This window comes from Micromys minutus (genome assembly GCF_963924665.1).
Source record: "Micromys minutus genome assembly, chromosome: 8".
Taxonomy (NCBI): Eukaryota; Metazoa; Chordata; class Mammalia; order Rodentia; family Muridae; genus Micromys; species Micromys minutus.
In genome coordinates, this window is record NC_137977.1 from 47,866,335 (window position 1) to 47,891,957 (window position 25,623).

General features: G+C 41.2%; 1 protein-coding gene across 7 annotated transcripts in view; it reads right to left on the minus strand.

The window, feature by feature from the left end:
* Positions 1 to 1,570: 1,570 nt before the first annotated feature.
* Positions 1,571 to 25,623, minus strand: part of FBXO38 (F-box protein 38) — a 46,870-nt gene continuing 22,817 nt past the window's right edge. For 4 of the 7 annotated variants that reach the window (XM_080919685.1, XM_080919687.1, XM_080919686.1 and 1 more), the window contains 14 exons: positions 24,871 to 25,001; positions 21,063 to 21,233; positions 19,384 to 19,526; positions 18,350 to 18,563; positions 16,213 to 16,332; positions 14,697 to 14,876; positions 12,567 to 13,304; positions 8,812 to 8,912; positions 8,509 to 8,611; positions 5,502 to 5,668; positions 4,373 to 4,518; positions 3,703 to 3,806; positions 3,249 to 3,362; positions 1,571 to 2,356 (listed from right to left, as the gene is read on the minus strand). In XM_080919685.1, coding sequence (XP_080775811.1) covers positions 2,178 to 2,356; positions 3,249 to 3,362; positions 3,703 to 3,806; positions 4,373 to 4,518; positions 5,502 to 5,668; positions 8,509 to 8,611; positions 8,812 to 8,912; positions 12,567 to 13,304; positions 14,697 to 14,876; positions 16,213 to 16,332; positions 18,350 to 18,563; positions 19,384 to 19,526; positions 21,063 to 21,233; positions 24,871 to 25,001 — 2,611 coding nt within the window. In that variant the 3' untranslated portion in view covers positions 1,571 to 2,177. The remainder of the gene's footprint in view (positions 2,357 to 3,248; positions 3,363 to 3,702; positions 3,807 to 4,372; positions 4,519 to 5,501; positions 5,669 to 8,508; positions 8,612 to 8,811; positions 8,913 to 12,566; positions 13,305 to 14,696; positions 14,877 to 16,212; positions 16,333 to 18,349; positions 18,564 to 19,383; positions 19,527 to 21,062; positions 21,234 to 24,870; positions 25,002 to 25,623) is intronic. The other 3 variants (XM_080919690.1, XM_080919688.1, XM_080919689.1) reach the window with 3 other exon arrangements.

A 25,623-nucleotide genomic window follows, 5' to 3' on the forward strand; every position in this document is an offset into this window, starting at 1 on the left:
TACAAACAAGGAAAAGTGAGGCTCTTGTACAGGGCTTGTAACTGCTTCCTGGTCACAGCTATTGTCTGAAGAAGTTAGAATCTGAACCCCGGACTTCTGACTCCACATACCGAGTCATTTCAAGCACCACATTAGCTACTGGTTAACGTATTAGACCCACATATGAGGCAGCATGAGATACGTGGTTCTTTCTGATACTGACATTCAGAGGTCATCTGTGAACTACTTAAGGCCCTTTAAAACTAGGCCATTGTACCACAAAGCTGGTGACATAACCCAATGGAGAACTCAGTGCTCCATCAGGTGTAAACAAACTGGCCAAGATGAGGCCTGTAAGCCTTCAGAATTTTTACTTTTCAGTATGTCCAGGTAGAAGTTCAGGAGTAATATTTTGTGATGTATTATGTAAAATTAAAATTTCTGTCTATAAATAAAGTTTTGCCGTAAAGTAGCTGTGCTTGTGTGTTCTTCACGGCTTTCCCACAGTAGAGAACGTCTGTGGCCCACTGAGCACAAAATACTATCTAACACAGTTTGCTGGCCTTGCTATAAAGCAACCTACCAGCTGTTTGTGTACATCTGCTAAGTGCCTATGAGCGTGGGTAGCCTCCAGTTTTGTTTTCGGGTGTCTCCCTTTGGTGTCTTTACAAATGATCTTAGGCCCCCGCAGTATTTAATGAGTCTGTGATGGGATGGGTAAACCCAGTAAAGGGCACTGGCCGCTTGTGGCTGATGTGAAAGCATTGCTTAGATGAGTATCTGACTAGGGACATGGGTGAGTCTCGCTAAGGACTGCAGGTCATATTCTGCATTCATTTCTTTCCTCTTACTGAGCAGTTATAATCTCAACAGCGAATGAGTTCAAACAGTGAGCTAAAAACAATGTGAGGAAAAAATGAACCATCTTACATTTAAGAAGTTTTTAGAATCCTGGATTTCAAGAATCTTAAAAGCCTTGAAGTAGATTCTGGATCCAGGCACCTGCTACTCTAGAGTCCCATGTTAGAAAGTCACCAACGGTCTTGCTTTTCTGCCATTAGCAAGTCAGTACAGTCGGCATCAGAAACTCAGATCCCGCCCTACCCAGCTGACACTAAGTCCTTACCATGAATAACTGAGTTTTTTCTTAGCTTCAATACCCAGGAAGGGAAGGGGCTGTACAAATCCTGAAAGACCTGACACTTTTCTACAGACTGTAATTCTTTATGTCTTTAGCCACTGATTTCTGCAGCCTGTTAGGTTACTTATCTGTCAACTGGCAAAGTCATGGTGCTGCACTGAGAGCCAAGTGTACCATCACGGCTGCTGGGCAGAGTCTAGCCGAGCGCGGCAGGCAGGCGGCTCCTCTGAAGCAGCCTGTGACGTGCTGTCCCGGCGTTCCCGCACAGCTGTGTGCGCGCTGCATCTTACAGCCACACGTCAAAATGGGTCAGAGCGGGCACTGGCACTGGGTCAGGCTCAACTATACACTGCTTTTTTCTGTAGTATTTGCTGCTGCAATACTACAACAGCAAGTTTCAAGTCCAAGCCATAAATAAAGTTTTTACTAAATGTTTATTTTTATGTTCAAGATAAAGCATATACACAATTCAATTGTGGAAATAAATAACTAGAAATGCTCTGGAAACTCTCTATTTGCCCTTCAAACTCATTTTTTTTTAAGTTCGTGAGTGAATCTTTTCATCTAAATGAATATGCCAAACATAAACACTGAGAAAAGAACTACATCTTAGTACAGAAACCATCTTCTGACTAAGGGTTTAGTCGGTATGATGACAACAAAAACACACAGGACACAGCACGTTAGCAGGTTGGTCAAACTGCTCTGCTGGAGAAAAAGGCACAGGCTGAAGGACAATGGTGAGGAGCAGAGGAAATGTGCTCAGTCACCTGACACTGAGAACGACGCCAGGAAAAGTGAACACGATCAGTGCTAAATGATCTGCCTTCCTTCAAATTACTTCTTTAAATTAAGATGTATAAACATAGGATAGAAAGATGTTACTTTTGGAAGTATCTTTGTATATTTCTCCTATATATAAATCTTTGTATACAATTTTCATGTTCCTTATATATTTCCTATATAACAAACTGAGCCAGGGCCTCCCAATTCCAAGCCCAAGGTTTCTGTGTAGACTCTTGGCCGCTTTGGGCCAAAAGAGCCAGGAAAGGTCTATTTAAATGTAGTCGTCTTCAACTGGCTCTCCATTGACATCACAGTAGTGAATAAAAATCGCCACTACCCTCGGAAATACACCCCGCCTCATCTGACGCATCTCTGAGATCTCCTCTCCGATTGTCTCCATACAAATATCTGCAGACAACTGTCCTTTCCTTCGAGGAGCATATATGGTACCTGGGAAATGGGGAAGGGAGAAGAGAGAGATTTATGATAATTAGAATCACTTGGTCCATGAAATACTAGTACATTCTAGTATGTCCTGTTACTGATGCAAGAGTAGCTCACAAAATTTGTCTTCACGATTTCAGTTTTATATCAGATCTGATGTCAAGGATAGCAGAGATCATCAGAGTCTCCAGGCAAAAATAATGCATCAAGGCGTAAATTATGCATAAATACAAGTAGTTAAAAAATTTACCTCCTTAAAGCTTTATCTATAAGTAAATATATAAATATGCTGTATCACTTCAAAAAAGTGTATTAAATGTATCCCCCAATTTCTCTATTTAAATCACAATAAGCTCCTACAAATTAAACAAAAGAAACAGGCAAATAATTAGTACAATTGAGTAACACTGAAATACCATGTTTGTAAGTTCTTCAGTAAAGATCAGTGATGTCAAATGCAATTCTAGTCACTGGGGTTAGGTGTTCAAGGCCAGGCTTGCTCCATAGACAATTTAGGCCAGGCTTGGGCTATAACAAATGAGAATCTGTAGACACTTCAACAAGCGAAGTTCTAAACAGTCTTATAATTGGCTCGTGTGCTTTTCACAGAGTCCTAAGTTAAATCTCCACTATATATACACATGTACCAGAAAGAAAAAAAGGAACTATGAAAGAATTCTCATCATGTAGACATAGCAGAACCACTCTTGTAGATATGTTAGACCCATTATGCATCTCATGTACACATATTAGGTCCCCTGTGTTGTAGCCAGGCCTTTTTCAGGAAATGTTAAACCAAAATCTGCATCATCCTTAACTTATAAACAAGATATTAACTATTTAACATAGTACAGTCGATTCAATCTAGAGAACACAAGTCAAATCAGGTCATAATTACTTTCTTCATCATCTTCAAAATCATATCTGGCAAAGCTGTTGGGCTCTGCTGCCCGCAGTGACCTCAGCCAGGGGAAGTCAGAAATCATGGAATATGGAGCTCCATCAACAACACCTGAATAAGCAGACAGTTGTGAAAAGTCCCATTAGTATGTGAATGCTTACAGCAGCAAACTGTACTTAAGCAGCTGCAGCTAGATACAGAGCCTGAGCCAGCTGCCTTCAAAGTCACTTCTAACCGTAACTTTCAATTTTTATTTACCTTCTGTGTGTCAACAGATTCTGATTATTCTAGGGACAGCAAAGATACACAGACATACTGATCCAATCCGTATCCGGTATCCCCTCCCTGCAAAACTCTCATTAGCCTGAGGACTGCTAAGACCCTCCGTATCCCCACTTGGCATGCTCTGCACAGCTTATAACTTAGCCCTTCAATCTAGGTAAATTCTTACCCTCTAAAGTGTAGATTTCTCTCCCCCAGGGATACTTAGGGTACTTCTTTAAATCTTCTTCAGTACGAGTGGCTTCCAGGAAGAATTCGTATTTAATAAGCTCTCTGGAGACAACAGGAAAAAAAAAAAATCAAGTAATAGCCCTGACAAAGAATGCTGGGTAGAAAGCACCCGTCTGGACCACTCAATCTTAGACTCTACCAACCATCTCAGGCAGGACAAATCTGATAGCTCAGTTACCCCAACTACAGACTAAGTCTAATCAGGTCTAAGACACAGTCTTTATCATCTTCCAAATCACATTAAGAAAATGGGAAGTCTTCTGAACAAATAAGTTGTATATTGAGGATAATTAGTACAGTGTTTATGTGATAAAAAGTAGATTTCTGAAAAGTGAAGCATCAGTCGAGACTGTCATTAACTTGGCTTCCTTTTCATTCTCCATGGCTGAAGAGACAACAGGAAACATGCATGTAGTGTCTATAATGTCTCCTAAGTCTGAAATAAATGCTTCATGAAGACATGAATGCTTTTAAGTTTGAAATTTTCTTTATCAGATTTTTACAAGCTCAATGGCAATCATTTAAAATAAAGAACCAGGGTCTGATTCTAGGGGCTGTTAATAGGAGAAACAATGAAAAGGGACTCTGAGGGCCACTGAGTCACTTACTGATTGATGTTGGCTATTGTGTCCATCCAATTGCGGATGCGCACCTTGTTCCGCACGTTGGGAGGGTTACTGAACTCATGGATAATGCAGATGTGATAGGGGTAGGGGCCGCTGAAGAGCTTCTGCTCCAGAGTTAGTGTGTCTACCTGGAGAAGACATCAGAAAAAGGTCTTTGGACTAAGGTTAAGTAAGGCTGAGACACCTGTCTCCAAGACCTTGAAAAGTTTCCATTTTGAAACCCCTAGACAATTTAAAATCAAACAGCCAGCTTTGTTCCAGAGTACAGCCTGACACGTGTGGATGAAGACAGCAAATTCTCCACACAACAGACTCGGCCATTTCCCCTCTTCCTAACTGCTTTTCAAGTAGCTGTTCAGTCAGAGGGAGCTGTTCAGGTGACTCATGTCCATCAACTCCACGTCTTCTGAGGACAGCCTTTCCTGGTGTCACTACAGAGCCAGTGTGGAAAGTCAGTCCTCAGAGGGATTGCTAGGTTCTAAGGACAATGTGTTTTATGGCTCCTTGTGGACTGTGTTGGCAGCACATTCTCGTGGTGCCCTTCCCCTTAGTCTGCCGTATCATCCTGCTGTCAGTGGAGCCTGAGGTAAACTTCCTAGAGGACGTCTATTTGTAAGCATGTAACCGCTTTTGAGTATTAAGACACTTAAGAATTTGATGAGCTTATTTTCAGGGCCTTAACTGCAGGATCCAGAAGATGTTTAATAGTTCCTTTTCACAATAAGTGTTAGCCTACGTATGCTTAACTTAATCATTACAGTAATACTGCTGCTTATGAATACCAGCAATTGTCCTAGTGTATCATATATACTAATTAAAATAGCACAAAACTGAAAGTATGATTCTAATTTCACATATAAGAAATTGAGAGAGAAAAGTTAAAGAACTTGCTCTCTGCCATATCAGACTCTGAACTAGGAAGTCTGTGACCTGAGCAACTCCGAGCTTGTTGAATGAGTACCATGTGGATGCTAAGAGTACTAAAGATCTAGTAGACGAGCTTAGACTGACAGGACAATAGGGCCTGGTTATCAAAACTCCACAGACTAAAGAATCACTGCTGAGAGTTGAACAATATGTGTAGTTTATCATAAAAAACAAAGCTTGTTACCTGCTGCATTGGGCGCAGGTAGATGATGCGGTTCCTCTCTGGAGGCATCCTCAGTATTTGGTCTAGTACCTGGTCCATATTTAGTTTCTTGCATTGTGCATAGTCAAATCGGTTTACAATCGGTGCATTTTCTACCTTTAAATGCTTCAGTACCCTGCACCTAGTAGCTACGGGATAAAACAATAAGCTCTGTAAGTAATTTATGTAAGAGTGCAAAGCATATTGTGGAAGCATCTCTGGAAAATAGTGGCGCAGGCACTGTGCTTGTAAACGCAGCAACTGTGCTGGCCATGCATAGCAGTTAAGATCTGACAACATGACTCAGGTTCAGGAGTCAGCAGTTCTCATGCCAGAGGGACAGCGAGGCTCTCCTTGCCTCTACTGCTGCCCGCTGAAGACAGTCAGTCCCAGAAGTTGACCGGCCAATAGAAACTGCCCAGGAACCACTTCCTTAATAACGAAGCTTACGGAATGTGACATGACTAGTTAACAGTCACACCTGGAAGAATTCAAACATCACCTTGTATTTAATGACAGGAAATTAGACAGTTAATTTTAATTTCTGCAACAATATAAAAACAGTATCTTGAGAAAAGGCACAAAAATCTGTGCTTTCTAAAATCTTTGGCTATACCTTTTAGTACTGTGGAAAGATCTACTGAAAGGTTATCTAAAACATGATTCTTCTTCCAGTTCAACCCAGCAGACAGGAAGTCAGAGCAAAGTGTCTGGTACTCACTACACTTGACTGTACTAAACGTATACCAACTGCACGCCAGCCTGATCCTTCCTGGTTTAAACTGCCTAGTTCAACTCCAAAGAGAATTAAATAGATGCAATTATAAAGCCCCAAAGCTGGATTGCTTGACTTTTAAACTTTTCACAAAGGCATCTTCTACAAGATCCTCAACACAAGCACTGTCACCTCCCAGAGCACTGTACCTTGGAACTAACTTCCATGTTTCCACAGTGCCAGCACCCAGCTAGGCTCTGTCATGCAGAGAAAGGAGGAATTCGATGGAAATGAAGAGAAAAGAGAGGACCAGATCTCTGTGCTGTAGAATCAGACAGTTAAGGATGGATCTAGTCTCATTTGGGCACCTCATCTGCCACTGACTCAGCTGTTGTCGAAGACACTAAACTACAAATCTAAGACCCTGTGCCTTGGGACAAGCTGAACTGAACAACTTGGTTTCACGGAGAAAGTGGACCTGAGGACGTATGATCTATCGGTGGGTTAGGAAGACAGGAGAATCATGGGGTAAGGCACAGCAGGAAAGCCAGTGATACTCTCTAAGAAGTGCTTCATGCTGAGAGGAAGGGATAGCTAACAAAGCATGGGCGCAGGGGGTAGGGGGTGTCTTTCAGATGTTCTGATACATATGATGGTAGAGTCTTGAGCAACAGTTAGGAGCACAAGCCTGCTGTGCACCTTCCAGAGCTTTCTGTTCCATGCAACTTGAAAAGAAGGTAGTGACTTGATTAGATATTCTATGGCAAAAAAAAAACAAACAAAAAATTCAAAGTTTTGCAGCATGAACAGTCTGATATCCTACAGAACTCAGGAGAGGTCTGATCTGCCTTTTCCTATTCTCCCAGTTTAATGGTAAGTTTGGAAGGTGCCTTTTAATGCAATTCATGGAATTTCTTTGCTTATCATCAGTACCCCAGGAAATGGAAAGTGTAAATAATGTAACACTATCTCTGCAATACCAACAGAACAAGTTGTATCTCTTAGATGTTTCCTTAAAAAAAGGTTTTGCTCTGTGGCCCAGGCTGGCAATAGGCTCAGAGCCATCCTTCTGCTTCAGCCTCTTAAGTGCTAACATTACAGGTGTGAGTCATACCTGAGGTGGTTTTTAGTAGACATACACTGTACCATGTTGTATACCTACATGTATGCATATATGAATGTGTACACACACCCCAATATATTTAATAAAAACAAAGGCCAAATACCATATGACTTCACAGCATGTAATTTAAGGAAGGGAAAGAATCAGATCTTGACTTTATTTATTTTAAACATATGGATGGTCTTACTATACAGCTTTGGCTGGTCTGAAACTTGTTTAGACTAGGCTGGCTTCAAATTCAGAGTACTGCCTATTTTTGCCTCCAGAGTATTTTGGATCAAAGGTGTATACCACCTGTGTGGGGTTGTATGTCACAACCCCAGGCTAGATTATTATTTTTTATAATAACGATAAAACATTCTAATTTTTAAATTAAAAATCCATTATAAATGAATATCATATACACCTAAAACTTTAGAATCTCACCCAGAACGGCCTATATTTGAGATGGGCACATAGAGGACATGAAAGGCCTGCAGAGTGGATGAGTGGAGATAGCAGAGACAGAGACTGCAGCAGGCCTGGAGAATGGGCTGGGAGCAGCAACCATGGGCCAGGAACCAAGGATCCGAGTAAGCATGTAACCTAACACGGCAAAGCAGCCGGGACCCAGTTCCTCCCTCCCACATTTACCCAGCACAAAGCTGAAGTACAACTGCCTGCAACTTCTCCATTCCCTGAAGCCTCTCTGCCACGTCAGGGAGGCTGCATACAAAAGGATCCAGCCTTAGCAGGTGCCCTCACTATGGAGTAATTCTTCGAGAACCATACAACAAAGATAGCCCAAAACATTCCCGTGAAAAAGAATAACGTCACTGTTGTACAGGAGAATTTACTACTGAGGTTTGAACCTAGGATGTCCCACATGTGAAGAACGGAACATTCTGCACTGAGCTACATCTCCAGTTGCTACACACACACACACACACACACACACACACACACACACACACACACACACACACATTTTAATCCTTCTTAAACTTTTGCATTTTTGTGATTATGTCTTACTGTTTGGCACAAGTTGGCCTCAAATGTGTAATCCTCCAGTCTCCAGGGTAGCTGTAGTTGCAGCCCCCTTCAACTGGATTGGTCTTAATTCTCTAACAGTTTCACCATGTTCTTCTAGAAATACAACCCCAGACACATACCGTGGATGAACATCATCTTGGGGCACTCTTTCAGCACTAGGTCTGTGATTCCACAATTGGTCATTGTGACACCAACAAGATTTTTAGATTTTAATACAAGAACCTACAATGATAAAAGTTTAGAAGTTACAAGGGCGTGCACCTTCCCCAAAGCTTTGTTTTCTTTAAGGGGAAACGTTTTCATTGGGACAACCTAGGGCTGTTAACCAAATTTTCTTTTTAGAATACAAACAGTACAGAAAGACAGAAACTTCAGTGTCTTTGCATGAACTGGGCTGGACGGTGAAGAATGAGCTTCTTTACCTGTACATGGTCATCCTCAATCACAGGATCACTGGTGCTGGTAGACTTATCTGCAGTTCGCTTCCGTTTCATGGCATGACATGGCTTTGTTTTGGCAACTTCTATGAAAAAAAAAATCCAAATTATACCCTTCTTTGTTTCCTCCCATAGAGCAGACTCAGTCACATATGGCTTTATCCTAACTCCCAAATCTCAACTTGGTTGTTGAAATAGTTAGGTGATGTTTCTAAGAGACTGCTCCAAGTCACAACCACCCTTCCTACCTTAAGCATCCCATTCTGCATGCAACTCCCAAATTTTATCCATGTTCATGGCTTTGGCCTGTGACTTAACCCATTACACTACTCTAGGGAATTGACCTCATTACTTCCCTACTACAAAAACTTCCCAGTGACTGCTGCTCAGTGAGTGTGTTTCAATTCGACACTGGAATTGACAATGCCCTGTACCTCACAGGCACCCCATTATTCCACTCTGTAGGCCCTGATTCTCCCCATCATCGGTGTCTCAAGCCATTCATCACTCTAGCTTTTCTTGCTCAGAATACCTTTTGTGCCTTCAGAGTCCTACTCAATCACCATTTGGTTCTAACAAATTGGTTTGGACCTACAACTAGAATGTACTGTTCTGTATTCCCTCGTATACCTGTCTCCATATTTAAAGTAAAAGTTGAACTTTTGAGGCAACAACTGTTCTTTCAATGTCAGCCACTATGAACTAAAATGAACGGGTCCCGAGCACCCGTGTCCTGCACAGTGCTAAGTGCTCTCCTTGATAAATTCACTAGATTCTTACAACATCACTTTAAGTTATTTTTAAATTCTCAGGAAACTGAGTCATGGGAAGGAAGGATAAACTAGCTTGCCAAGATGTTAAGTACATACCAAGAGTCCAATCCACTCAATCTGGTTCTAGTCACTAGGTTACCAGACCTACAATATTTTCCAGTGAAGTTTAACCTCAATTTTGCTAGTATTTTACTAAAATGTTATAATTTAATTATAAGAACAAATAAAATTTTATTTAAAAGCAAGGTCAAAAGATAAGCCCACACAATCTATTAAACCTATTAAGATGTTAAAATCATCTCAATTTTGACCCATAACAGTGTTAGCAATGTGCACATCGAGTGAATACAGCTCTCATGCTAATTCATTAATCATTACTCCTAGAGGCACGGATCCTGCCAATGCATATCAAAGGCTCAGGATTTGACATCTTAGAACTAGTCAGTGTGTTATTTTTAACACATCACATTTTCTTCGTTGGAACCTGCAAAATTCTACTATTCCAAACATCTGCAAGAAGATGTTTTGTTAAAAGCAAAATGAGAGCTAGTTTTATTCATCTACCAATATCTTGAAAAAACTTCTGGCAAAACCTACCTGCATGACCAAAAGACAGCTAAAGGCAGCACATTTTCCACCACCAAGATTTAGACCTCTCAGAACAACTTACAACATCATCAAAGTGCAAACAAACCAGAGGCCTGCTTCAATCCTGTAGCAGCCAACACAATGGTCTTCAGCCTTCACTTATGATCTCATCTCAAACTTCTCCCCTTCTTGAACTGCCGTCTCCCTCCCTGTACTGCCGTTAATAACGACACAGTGTTCTGATTATGCTCCCTGCTCTGCACTGGTACTACATTGGTTTGTATTTTCTACGAAAAGCTATAAAATGATGGTTTACAGCCAATGTTTCCATACATACCAGGAAAAGGGAGTTTTCTATGCCCACTGTTATTCCTGCTGGGACCACTGCTAATGATTTTATACTCTCAAGCATCGACATACCTTATGGCTGCTACATGTGCTAAGTTCACGTCATCCATTTGGCCTCACACTGTACCTAAGACATAGTGCAAGAGGCTGGGAAGAGAATGGCAAAGAAACACTGCCCCTGTGTGTGCAGCTCCTACTCTACTGCACAGACAACAAAACAGCATTACAAGTGTAGTGTTAAAGGCACTGCAGAAAAAGGGCACATCAGAGCAGCCTCAGAGTACCAAGGAGAGAGCCCAGCAACTATGAGAACTATCTTAATGAACACCATTCTATCACAACCGCATTAGGTGTTCTGTGACATTTGTTTCAGAAATAAAATACTTTTAGAAAGTATTGATTTCTTTTCTTTCCTGAAACACTTCTTAAAAATTGGACATTTGCAGGATGTTTTAAAACTAATTTATGCACGAATAAAAGTTATCTCAAACAGAAAAAATAAAATGAGGAAAACAGTGAGAAATGTTAAAGTGAAATTTGTCTTGTTTTTATCCAGGGAATTATTTAACCTCTAAAAAGGTCAGGCCATGTGACAGATGAGAGTAAAACAGAAAAAGGAATTAGAAAAACCCAAGCCAAACCAAACCAAACCAAACCAAACCAAACCAAACCAACCAAACAGAAAAACCCTCAAAGGACAGTAGTTAATATAAATGGTTCAGGTTTTAAAAAAAAAAAAAGTTCTAAAATCAACTGTAAAACTTCACAGAGACAGATACCAAATAGCTGGACAACTAGAACGGTTCTTAAGTAGGACTCTGGGTTGGAAAGATATTCTCATCAGCCAACTTAGAGTTATTACAAATGCTGCCATAAGTAAAGGAGAAATAAACAGAGGCATTTAAGAAGCCTGAGAAGCCAAGACTCTTCCTCTAAAGCATGAGGGCAGGAAGCCTGTATATCTAACCTCACAGAGCCCAAAACGAGGCAACCAGAGTCTCATAGTAGGTACAGGGCTGAAGCTCAGCTTCAGGATAATAAAGAACCTGAATGTCGGCCACATTACTCAGCTGGCTGCATACTTCAAAATGCTATCATATCATGTTATACATACTTTTCACATGTTTTTTAAAAGACCATCACAAAACATCTGAAATTCAAGCTGGGAAAAGTATTTTTATTATATAACAGGTCAGAGTTTAAAAAGCATACTGTATCTTCAAGTACAACTTGTTTTATATGATTTTATACCACTAGAAATTTTCCGCACATAGATTAAGTCTTGCACTTACAAAGTTTACTTCTGTGAGCTTAAGGCCTCATAAATTCAGCTTATTTAGTACATGAAAAAGTAGGTCATGTCTCTGTTGTGGGACTGGTTTTAAGATTTTAAAATTGAAATTAAATTGATTAAAATTAATTTTAAAAATCCATTACTATCTACTGTTATGTATTAGTAATTTAATAAAGGCAAGAGGGACCATCTTAGAAAGAAACATAAATGAGGTGCATGTGTGTGCGTGTGTACCTGCACCCCAACAATCTGAGGAAAACTACTTACCTGTTCATCTCCTGCCAAACCTACCTGAGAGCAAAATAGATTTCAGAAAAAAACAAACAACAAACAAAAAACAAAAAGCAATCACTAAAACCGAGAGGCAGAAGCAGTCATGCACAGGAAACGTCAGCAGCCCGGCTACCTCCTGCCCCTACCTTCCCTAAGCACTAGTCTTCCCAAGACGCCCTAAGCGTGGGAGGAGCAAGGCTCCTGTGCCTCTGCAGGCTCAGGCAGCAGAGTCAGAACTGCCTTACAGCTGAAATGACTCTCAATTTTCTCCATTGAAAGTATTTTACACCTGCTTCCACCAAAACACTTGTTAAAAATTATTTCAAAGTTTCTATGATCCACAGAACTCCCAAATAGAGTATCATTTACCATAAATTAGCTTTTTATAAGGAAACGCATGAAACAATCTCAGGCCATTCTCCAGCCCTGCCCTACAGTTGCTAATCCTGGGAGCATTGTCATACCTGACTCAGATATCAGCGGTACATGGGACAGTCTGCTCCTGGCCCTGGTTAGGGGCCTCCGAGGGTAGTCTTCATTAGACTGCACGTCACAACTCTCAGGCTGGGCGCTCCCCCTCCTGTCCTCACCTGTAGCCCCACAGCCTCTCCCATTAGTCCTCTCATCATGTGCTGGGACTGAAGACCCCCCTTGTGGCAGAGTCCTAAAGGAAAAGGCGGATCTCGTACCATCCGCGCCATTCACAACACAGGCTCGGCTGGTCGAAGGACGCTCCTCATCAGAACACCTGCTAGTTCTCCTTTGAGACTCCTGGGGCCTGAGACAGCAGCATCTGGGGCAGACAGAGCTCTCTGCATCTCCCTCCTCCATGGCCTCAGAGTCCTCTGACCCACCAGGGGAGCAGACACACTGCCTGGAATCATCCACTTCTGTAGGGCTAGGCTCGGAAGAGCCGCTGGTCACCGTCCTTACAAAGTCCGGGCTCTGAGAAGCAGTGCTGGGTGAGCTGGAGTTTCCCACTGTGCTGGCGGCTGTGCTGCTGCAGCTGGGATAGACATCCTTGGCTTTTTTCTTTTCAGAAACATCCCTAGCTGCTTTCATATCGGCTTTGATCTGCTCACTGGTGACCTGACAGCCTTTCTCACAGCTGCTCTCCTCCAGGGGAAACTGCTTCGCTTGGCCCAGCTGATGGGAGTTGTTGTACCTCTTTCGAAGTGGAGTCTTGCCTTTTCCACTTACTGCTTACAGAAAAAGAATGACCCAAGGAAAAGAAAAGATTTCAGTACAAATTCTGGACAAAGGGCAAGAGTAAATCTGGAACAGACTAGTTAGCTAACCGTCTAATTCACTGCGACAAAGCTCTGTACCCATCTTTAGTACTTCCCTTCAATTTGCCCACCAAAGCCTACCATGGTCCGATTTGAAACTAACTTCCCACCCGGCCCCTCTACCTGCACCCACCCCAATGTCTCCCTCAGTATAGGCTTGCCTCAGCACCGAAGGGCTTGGGGTGCTGTGCTATCCCTTGGTGTGCACCCTAAAGCCACTACAGTAAGGGCTGAAACACTGTGATCTAAGCTTTCTACTTGACTTCAACTGGACTAAAGGTTCTGATGGACAGTGGGAACACGGCCCTTCACAACACCTACAAGGTCACCACAGCACAGCGAGCTCACTGAATACAGAACAGAACAAGCAAAGAAGGCTGGCTTCTGGCCAGCACAGACTTTAGTTGCCTGATTTAGAAATTTAATTTTCTAGGGAATATTGTAAGTTAGTCAGCCGGTCCCATTCCTCCTACATTTTAGTTTCCTTGAAGCTTCTTTTCAACCACAGTATATTATTTGAATTTTAAAAAGAGGTAACTAAAAATTGAATAATTGGCCAGTGGTTAGTAAATTATTATAAGTCCAAAACCACCTGAGCTTTCCAAAATAAAGATTATATATGATTCAGGTACAGTGTTAACTGTGTACTGAACATTCAAACACATTAAGGAATATAGAGGAAATGAGTACAATTGAGAAAAAGAGTTTGAGAGACGTATCCTTTGCTAAAATGAGTACATAGTTCTGAGAACTGAGAGGAAAAGCTGGGTTAGGAAGAACTGTAGTTTCTTAGTAAGGCAAATAGAATAGGCTGGGATGTTGCCTGGATGATAGGGAAGCCAGGAATTACTTCAAAACAAAACAAAAGCAACACCTTTTAGGGAGCTGGAGCTAGAGCTCAATGGCAGACTGCGTGTTTTACGTACTACGGACCTAGGTCCAACCCTTAGCACCAAACCCACATAAGCAAAGGGAAACCCTGAATTCCTGTATTTCAAGACTCCAAAGTACTACAGCAGCCAGAGTAAGACTACGACTGAAGAGTATCAGCTGTCGAGTGACCACTGACAACCTGATACTAAGCTACCTGCAGCCCCACTGAGACTCGTGCTCACTGCCCTCCCACACCTCTCCGCCCTACTCTCCCACAGCAGCGCAGCCCACGCTTTTGCTTAGCCTTGTCTTCTTGCTTCCTAGCATGTCAGACGTGCAAGCTGCACTTGTAAGCTCCAGTCCGCACACATCACAGAGACTGAATAGAGTCTCTGAAGCTCCCACCTGCAAGCCCGAGTCGAGCATCCTCACCTGCCGTTTCCCTGGACTGTCCCGAGTCTCCAGTTTTGTCTTCCCGTTCTGAGTAACGCCGGGCACCATTCTTAGGAATCCAGACTTCTTGGAGTTCTAGACTGTCTTCTTCATCATCACTCTCTGAATCCTGAACAGCAATTGGTGTTGGTTTTACTACACGTTGTAGGCCACTAGGTCCTAAAACAAAAAGTACAAGACTAAGAACACTTATGCTCAGGAAAAACTCTCACAGGAAGTACTATTTCAGAGATCTGGGGTCACAGAGATGCTTCTGGCAGGGTAGCCTGTCACTTATTGTAGTCAAACAAATACTCAGGTGAGATTCTCTGGAAGTATTTTAACAAGCTAAAGCCATTATGACAACATTAAGTATGACTAGAATGACAACTAGAGGCAGATTAAAACATCTGTCCCAAGTTCACTATTTCAGAAAGCATAACAGGTCATCCAAATATAACCAAAGTAACAGTGTAGTATCTGAAAGGCTGAACTACATAGTATCCCAGTTTTGCAAATATATAAGACAAAGCAAATAAGATAAAGTTCAGAATACATGGAGTGAAGACATCGAGTCGCCCTTTGGTAGTGGATGGGTGCCCGTGTAAAACACGCAGTAGCACAGCTTCGGGTCTTCCTCTATTCTGACCTGATCCTGACAAGTGACTGACATTAGTACTAACAGAACACGAGCTGCAAGCACTCCAGTCTGCCTTCCCACATCACACTGAACAGTAGGTCTGCAGGCTAAGTGACTGCATCTGTAACGAGGCACGACGACAGCAGATCAGGAAGGACAGTGCTGCATTCTAACCTCAAACTGTGCCTTGTTACGCTCAAGTCACGCTGAGCACGCTACTCACCTCCGCAAAACTGTTTCCCATCATAAAGCAAAGAGCTGGTCAAGGTCCTTTAAAGGCCTATGGCACTGTCCTGCCATTAGAGACAAAGACTAGGTTTTGGTCTATTTACTAACCCAGCTCAGCCTCGGCCTTGCTCCTCTTCCCCTCTGAAATGAGGTCAGAGTACAAGCAAAATACTTTTTTTTTTTAATTTAAGTTTAAAAAGTTTTTGAGACTTTCATAAAAGGGCATTTACTCACATTTTCACATCTCTCTTCTGACCTCTCACATTTATTACTTCTTGTTATGCAAACACACCCATACCCACACACACACCCACACATATGTGCCCTGAACACTGCTCATACCAACAAAAAAGTATTTAATGGGATTATTTCTCTCAACAATCTGGGTGCTTTCTTTTTTTTCCATCCACACACAAGACAGTGAAATATAAAAAAGTAGTTGTTGTCTGCAGCTACAAAGAAAAGACAAGAACAAAATGAAATCATCACTTCAGACGCAGATGCATAAGACAGACTAGCAATGATTTCTAACATTTCTCAATAGCGAATGGCAGACAGCACACAGCCCTTGTTCTCGGTACTTCCCATTCTCCACTGCACTCGGCTCTGATGTCCTGAGCACGGATGCAGAGAGACTGGCATGATTACCTGCTTGCTCCTCATCAGCATCCACAGGAAGAACTCCCTGATTGTGAGCTGCCATACCACTTCCACTCTCGGCCACCACTTCTCCATCTTCCTGGACCATGTCTTCCATATCATTCAATGCTTAAATAAAAATAAAGATAAAGACTAAAGAAAACACAAACATCTACAATGCATGTGAGACTGTGGCAGTGCTGAGGACTGGCACACCCAGTCACTGTGAGATCTGCTTTTAGAAGAGCAGCTTGTAACTACTTCAGTAGAGAGACAAAAAAGTGGCCAGCTAATCAACAGAAAAGGAAATCACAGATAGGAAAGGATTATGTCATCAATCAATGTAAGATTAAAGCAGGGAAAGTCACAGTTGAGACAGAAGACCGTTTTCATCCCTGAAGCAGATAGCTGGACTATGTCTCTGTTAAACCATGTGCTTGATGATGATCAATAACCCTTGTGGTACCCACTGTCTTATCCAGGCTCTATGAAGCATGCAAACTCCAACTCTGTTTTTCCTAGGGACATTCTTCAGGTTAGGCTGTCATCTATTGATTAATGCATGGCAAAAATCATTAATAAACTACATAGTTTGAATATTTAATGGCATTTAAATGCTGAATATTTTTCAGTGTTCACTATACCTAGAATGTACTAATAATTAGAACATGTGGTTTTATTCCCACATTATTCTAAAGAATAAGTCCCATGAAAACTTTAAGAGCATTAAGCTTCAACTTACAACCACTAAGAGTAGCTGACTTCATCAGGTGTTTACAAAATTAAGTGCAAAACCTCTCAAGGCAATAATCTAGAAGCAGCATACTTCCCAAAAAAATCTTTGGCTGGTCTCAGTTTGAGTCATAACAATACCACCATTGAATACAATAATAAAGATTTTGCTGAGTTCTGGGCACACACTTTTCCATTGCCCTCTATCACCACAATTGCCTTTATAGGGTTTGCATAGTTTTGCACTAAAGTAAGAACTTCCCAGAGATAATCTATGTCTTTCAAATCTGGGTTTCTATGGTGCCTGTGACCTGTACATGGGCATGACTCTTGGACATGTCAAACAAACAACATGCAATTTACATGCTCTTTCCTCTTCCTACTACCTGCTGGCTCTATACTTCGTTCTATCTCTTGTAGTTTGGGTAGAAACTGACTTGACTCTAAGCAAGCTAGCAAATCTTAGAGCCATCTTTGGCCTCATTTACTTAAAAAAGTGGCAAGTTTCATGTCAGAGGAAAAATCTAGAGCTCAGTATAGAGTTGGCACTAATGACACAATTCTGAATGACAGTGAGTAAGGAGAGATGGGGAGTGGAGGGAAGAGGAGGAGGGGAGGGGAAGAACTGAGTGGGGATGCTAAATGAAGCCAAGGTAAGAGCAGGAGAATGGCTAGAGACTGAGAAGAAAATCCTATCAAATACAGCGCAGCTGTCAGATGACCACCAGGCTTCAGTCAGTCTGGTGACTTTGCTGAGACAAAAAGAAAAGTCTATAGGTCTCTGGTCAGGACATCTATGTTCACAAGATGCCTTCAATTACAAGTCTCACAGGAACAGGACACCTGGTTTCTTAATAGTTACAATGTCTACAGGAATAGACAAAAGAAAGACAAAGATAGCTACAGAAATTATTTTTCCAGTTTTGAGAAATCAACTAAGAAAGAAACTAGAACACAACACGCGGTAAAAACCTGCCTCCGCTCCTCCTTACTCATCAGAAGGGTACGGAGAAAGAGCCTCTGGGGACATGGGTTGACATACAGCAGCTGCTCAATAACTGTTAAAGAACTGGGCAGGTAATTACAGAGCTACAATTTATCAACTGGAATCAGCACATGTACTTTCCGTGCTGCACAGCTGTGAAGATTTCCTTTGTGAAACATGTCCATGTCTATAGCTGGTGCTCATTTCTTTCATTTCAATCGTTTGAACGGCTGCTTTGCCACAGACCTCAGAGTTAAAACTCAGTTAAATCAGCCTCTAATGCTACCAATGTACCCTAATCCCCAAGATCTATCAGTCTTTCCCACTCTCTGAATTCTCTTATAAATTTCTGTGTGTAGAGGAAGAGTGACAAGTTCAGACAAGCCAAAGCAAAATTCAATTGTCTCTGGAACTCATGATCTGAATTACCATCGGCTGCAAACTGTGCCTCTCCTGGTTGTAGGTCTGGACGGAAGTCATTGTCCTCATCTGAATCATCTGGGTGATGGTGATTGTTGTCATGGATGTTGGCGTTATTATTCTGAGCATTATTATCATTGTCATTGTTGGAATTCTGGTTGCTGACAAGTGCAGAGGAAACCCCAATTCCAGTTCCTGCACTCAGACCAACTCTAGCACAGCCCTAGGTAAAAACAAACCATGTGCTTAATTTGCCGGTAGTACACACAATACCTCATTATTAACCTTTTATTTCATCTTTACAAAAGGACTGGTATTTGAAAGTACAACTTAAAAAATGCTTTCAAATACTTATAAATGGATCATCCAAGGCTCACAACATTTCAAGCAAGATGAAGCATTACCAGCCTGATTGGCAAGCATCAGGTGTATGCGGGAAGATCTGTGACAGCACACAAACAGTAAGTGGTTTAGCTGGGAACTGAAAACAGCTTCTGTGACCTCAAGTCCTATGCTTTTCCAATTCTAACAAGCTGTGGAAGTGAGAACAGAACCGCAGCAGCACAGAACACCATGAGAGAGTTCTATGCATGGGGCCGCCGTAAAACTACATTTTATACAACTGGGCAACCTTGGACTGTTCAAGATATAACTTGTTAGGAGGTGGCAACAAAGTGAAGCATTTGCATGATAAGTAGCTACTCCTTAGACCTGAGTTCCTGCTGACTAGCTTCTAAGTCCTTTAGGAGAAGCCTCCGTCCTAAGGTAGATTGGCAGCTTCACCACTATCTAACCCTTACTTTACAAAGAGGAGACCATCTTGTTTTTCCTTTCCCTTCCCTGAAGAGCCCTTAAGTGACATTCACTGATAGTAACAAGAGACCACCACTATTATAAATGTTAAACCTTCACTGAAAATGGAACTTCAAAAAAGTTACAACTACGTAACAGCATAAAGACACATTTATTAAGAAGAAATAAATTGTGTATCAGAACAGACTGAAAAGAACACAACACAAAAACTTTTCTCAACTGTGATTTACCTTGGGGGGCTCACGAAACATCTGGTCCAGAGAAATAAACTCCAGGCTGGGCAATAATTCAACAAACTGGCCAAAAGAATCCAGCTTCAGAGCATGGCAGCGCACGAGGTTGATATCGACCAGCCGCATCCATCTAGAGTGGTCTGTTGAAAATGACACAACACAGCGTGCTCAAGTAACCCATGAGTTTCTGCTGCAGACCACAAAGACTTTCCTTCCAATCCTTTTCTCTGAGTAACTTTTCCGTGCTTCATGGTCTTTAAGGCTCGATGACTCCCTACATGAAGCTTGCACAGCTAGTTTCACTGTGAGAAGTACATGGCACAGTTAACACTGACGTGAAGCTAAGGTGGTCCTGATTTACAAGTCATCTCTTCATCAGCCTACATGCCTTTAAGCAACAGGACACTGGGTAAAGCAAGCGTGGCACATTTACTTAGTGGAACAGATGCACCTACTGTGACAGAATGAGAAGAACTATGTGCTTGCTGAGATGGACAGCTCTCCTGAACACAGTACGGAAATAAGGCACAGGACAGTGTACACATAGGAAGATCTGTCTGTCTATAAATCACTTTAAACGCTAAAAATGTATAGGATGTAATATGCACAAAGTAATTTGTCCAGAAGAATATATAAGAAACTGTTGATGACGGTTACCTTGAGAAGAGGAGACTTTTCATTTTGTACCTTTCTGCACTGTCTGAAATTTATCAAGTGCATGTATTACTTTAATTTTAAGTGTTAACAGGAGTTCTGAATGATGGGATTATAAGCCATTTTTTGTTTTCTTCTTTATACTCTTCTGTATTTAAGAAAAACAAACCAAAAACCCAATAAATGTTATTTTTTAAAGTGATCTATACCTGCTATATACTAAAATTCCTAATTTCCAGTAACACGTGGGCCACTGATAGGTAGTCACTGTGACAGGCATCTCAGAAGACGCTCGAGAGCACTCATAGGATGTGAGCACCTCTGCAGTGAGGTGCACACGGTGGCAAATGCTCTGACAGCAGAGGCCAAGGGCTCAGTGAGAAGCTGCAAGGGCCTTTGTGGTTAAAGTAGGCATCACAAGAAACTCATCCTCAAACTGCTAATCTACTTAAAGCCTTGTAAACACAGACAGTTAAAGGCTATAAACAGCATTACTCTCTTAGAGGAGAAGATGAACTTGGGCCATAAGGAAAAACATCAAGTACGGAATTCACTTGTATATATAATGGGGTAGACAGGAGAGGTTGGGACAAAATAGGACTTCTGGTCGATAACAGCTTTCACTTCACAGGTTAGTTTCAGAAGTCACGTAAGGAAAGTTTAGAAATATGCCCGTACTCGTCTTTTCAGATAATGTGCTATCTTAAGTCAAATAAAAAGAAAACAAAAGCCTAGATTCTGGGCTGTGACTCTTAATCTTCTGTGAGAAATGTGCACGTGAAGACCAGGGCACTGAAATCTGTAACTGGGCCAGGGCAAACTTCCACGCTAAAAGTTTTAAAAACTGAAGGAGGCACTGAATAGATTTCCAGCTCACCGAATAATGGTTCTCAGAACGTTTAAGAACAATCTACATAAGATATATGTATATAAAATATCTACATTGGGAATATAATCATATCACATAAAAAGACATATTTCACTGCCAGAAAAACACAGCGGTATTTCCAAGTTTACAGTACCTGAGATCCAATTGTATGGGTTGTGTAGATGAGGACAGTTATAAATTGCCAGATATTTAATACAGGAAAAAACTTCATTGACTGCCTTCATCCCTATATCGGTAATGATACCAGGATTTTCTACCACATCAGCCAAACCATACTTCACCAAATCGGCATTTGCCATTCTGCCTAGAAAGAAATCAATGTCAAAGAAAGTCTTAGAGTCATGGAGTGTATACAACTCTGTATCTTATCCCTTCATGTGATTTAACTTTTCTACCTATGGTCATCTTTGTGTTAAAAACCAGGGATAGCTAATAGGATAGATAAAGAATACTCAACTGTTTAGAAAGAGGAAAAAGTAAAACTGAGAAATGTATTGGTTCATACAACTACGAAGTTTTAATTTTATCTTTAAAAAAACCAAAACCAAAAAATGAAACTCTCATATATAATATATAAAATAGCATATGTAAATATATATGGATATATGTACACAAGCACACACATATAAATAATATGAATTTTATAAGGATCAAATTTTTGAACTCTGATGTGGCCATGAAAAACTAGGATCAGGTTTCACTCTGGAACCCACAGCATAGGTGACAAGTATCCAACTGTCCCCCTGAACTGGACTCTAATTCAGACACATTCCACTCATCAGGCAACAATCTCAAGGGCGAGCCAGGGAGAGAGAGAAGACATGTAAGTCATCCTAAATCATATCACTGGGAAACCACACTTCATTTCTTGCAAATCAACATTCCCTCTTCCATATGGCCGGTCCTTGCGCTCTAGGACAGTTACTTAAATAGAAAAGCTCCTTGAAGGATCATCTGTTTACTTCACTTGTATCATCAGTATGTAGGGATGCTAGGAATCTAAGCCTATATTCTTATAATCAGAAAGTAACTGAAAAACCCTACAAAGAAAACTCAGTTGACCTTCTAGGAACTGTCTTGAACAACAGAGCAATGTTTATCTTTAGCTTGAAGTATGTGGAAATATGTGTTAACCTATTAATCTACCCCAAGCACTACCACATTTATTTCCACAGAGTTCACACTCTCTATTATCACCCAACATCAGTATTTGCTGCTATTTCTTGCAGAAGTCATCTTACACCATCCTAATCACCAACCTCCTGCTACTTTTTGGACTTGAAGACTGTGTTTTCCTTATGAGTAAAATCTTGAACTGACACTATTGACTAGGAGTTGTCCACATGATGCTCCCCTGTAAAAGGACAAATGCATGGCCTGCCTTTAATGCAACCCATCCCTGCTCCTGCTTCATTTCTGCTCCTTTTTCTCCTCTTTTATAGCTTACAGAGCAGCTAAAGGTAAAAACCACTACTTATTAAAGGTTGCTATAAATGTATGTATGTTTTTGCTGTTTTGTTTTGGAGATGGTCTCATGTAGCCTAGGATTTACCAAAGGATGACCTTGCATTCCTTCCTTCAGTTCTGTGCCACCAAACTTGACTGTATCTGTCATCTTTTTCAGTGTCTCCTCAGAGTCATCCAAGAGAAAAGTAGGGAAGTACTTAAGTATCCTACTATACAATCTTAAAACTAACAACAGGCAACTCTCAATCCCCCCCACCCCTGCCATTCGAGAACTTAAGTCTATATTCCTGAGTTTCTACCCTGATCAACTTCCCACAAAGCTCTGAGAGAACAAATGCATGTGAACAAAGCATCCTTCTCGGAGTACTCCTCGGGTCCCGCGTCCCAGCCATCTTTACTTCTAGTACACAGCACCAGCTTTATAGTACACTCACCGCACCGATCTGCTACTGCCAACCTTAGCAAGTGCTACCGCACAAAGGTGGCTATCTATTAGGCTATTCTGCCAGACAAAGAAAGTGACTTGAGTTCCACAAGAGAATCCCATTCCTTCACTGTCCTGCTTCAAGATATGAATTACTAAGATGGCAGATGACATGAAGGAGCAAGAATGAGTACTGACTACTTCTCCCTTTACTTTCTGCCTTGTGTGTATGGGTACCTCTGTGTGCCGTGGTGCTCATGGGGAGGTCAGAAGACAGTCTCTCTGGTGTTGACCTTTGCCTTCTGTATTATTTGAGATAGGATTTCTTGTTCTGATGCAATGGCAGGCTAGCTGTTATGAGAACATCTAGGGACTTGCCTATTTATACCTCCTCCCCTCTAATGGAAAGCTGGCTTTATAGACGGGATTCTTAAGACTTGTGTTACCACATCCAGCTTATGTCGGCTCTGGGAAACTCAAGTCCTCATGCTAGCCTGGCAATCACTGTACCCACTGACCCAGCTCCCTAGCTTGTATCCTTCTTAAAATGGCCTGTGACCTAACACTTATCCTTACAGACTCCCTGACAGTCTTTGGAGAAGCAGAGTCCATATTTGGCAGGTTGAATATAAAAATGGAAGGCGTTATAAAAGACTGACACCAAGAGCCTACTAAGTATGAAACAAACAAACTGTGTGGAAAAGTATGAAATAATGGTAGTCAAGAAGTAGTGTTTATATCCTACTGAAGACATGTGGCAAGGCAAAAGAAATACAACAGGGCAGGACTGCAGGGGTAAATACAGGAAGCACCTGCCTATTCCTAGAAGTGGGGTTTTAACAACAGGTAAATCTTCAGGAGACCTAAAGGTGGCTACGCTGAGGGCAGGAATGTTGTTAAGCTATGAGATCTTTGAGCAAAACATCCTGTAAGAAAAGATTCTGACATTAGGGCACTAATGATACAGAAACAGGATACTAGCATCTTCTTTCATAACCAGAAAAGCTGGGTAAGAAAAGGGTTAATTTTCTATGAAACCATTCTACTATCTTGGCCTCTTAATGATGTTCTGATAAAACCTCATAGTTCTCAAGCTACATAGATTAAAAGTGGTTCTGCAATTAAACTGTCTACAAATGAGTGCTTTGATTTTTTTAAAAGAATCCTGTGCGTATACTAATGAGAAGCTCAAAGACAAAGAGGGAAAAGAAATGAACAAAAGCACAACCATTACACTGTAACACTCTGAAACGAACAAGGAAGGGAGTCTTAGGTTTTGTTCAGGACTGTCCTATTCTCTGACCTAGGCTGTCTCGGTCAATAGTATTTTACCTATGTTCTATAATGCATATTAGATCCAAAGGAAATAAAAAAACATCTGGTATGACAGTGGATGTTCAAGAATGTTTATAAATTATCTGACAAACAGATTAATTCCTGATAAAATGAAAACATACTGTTGTTGTAAATTTTAACTATCTTACAAATGTCATGTGGGAAAACAGCTTGAATAATGAATTTGACTGAACTGAATTCAGCCCTAAGGGATGAGTTCCTAATTGTTAATGCATACCCAAAATGTTATCAAGCCAGCATCAATTACTGTAAAATGGATACTAACCACTGTGTGCTCACAGTATCTGCAAAGTCCAGAACCCCAGCTGGCTAATTATGAAAATGCAAAATGTGAGCAAAGAATGGGATCTCATCTGAGGAAAACATCAAAAGCTCCAAGAAATGTGACAGATTAAATTCAACAAGTGGAACTGGTAAAGACATTCTGAGAAAATGAGGCAGAATCAAAAGGAAATGTGGACAATAAGTAAAGACAACTGCAAAGCCAGATAAAGGGTTTCTTCACCCAGTGGTAATCACTTCAGCCCCAACAGCATGCTCACACCAAAGGCCACATCAAAGAGGAACTCAGTGCATGGAAGTAAAACAATTCTCCAACATATGCAAGCACTTAAGACACTCGGTATTCAGATTTCAGTATATCGGTATTCAAGCATGTTTTCCACACAACATCCAGGTAAGCATGATGTCTTACTCTGTAGCAAGAACTCATCTACATATCCCAGGTGAAGGGTTTCAAACTGGGGAAACTCCAATTCTGCCATCTTTAGGGCAGAAAAGACACCATCTTTGGTTAAAGAAGGCTGGATGCGAACTTCATGTAACCTACAAACAGAGAAAACAATGGACTCAGATTCTTCCTGATAACAGAACTTAGAAACAAGTTTATAAACTTACAAAAGTTACCTCAGGTATCTAGAACTTTTCACTGTTTCCATTAAAAAAACATACAGTAGCAACAACAACAAATCAACCAACCAAACAAAGCCCCTGAGATTTCTCTTTTCAAGTGCAGCCTCACACTAAGCACTACGCTTAGCTATTCAATTAGTAACAATAAGTCGTACAGTAAGAATCCTAGAACCTGCCTATGAGCCCTTTTTTCCTCCTGCAGAACTTCTGTAAGATGACCTAAGTGAGGTGTAGAGCTGGGGACAGCTCATGAGGACCCCTGGCTATGCACTGGATATGCTGATGACCCGAGTCACTAAGTTCCATCCGAAGGACCTGCAGTGAAAAGTGGGACTTGACGACCCAAAATGTCCTCTGTGTATCTGATGCTGGTATCTGACACTTATGCTAGTGTTAATAAAGGACACACGTCTGTGGTACGTAAAAACACTAAGTTCAATTTAGAAACACCCTTTTGTTTTATTTTTAATACTCTATTATTGGTATATACTGGTAAAAATTTTAATAAACTAATAAAAAATTCCAACTTAAGGAA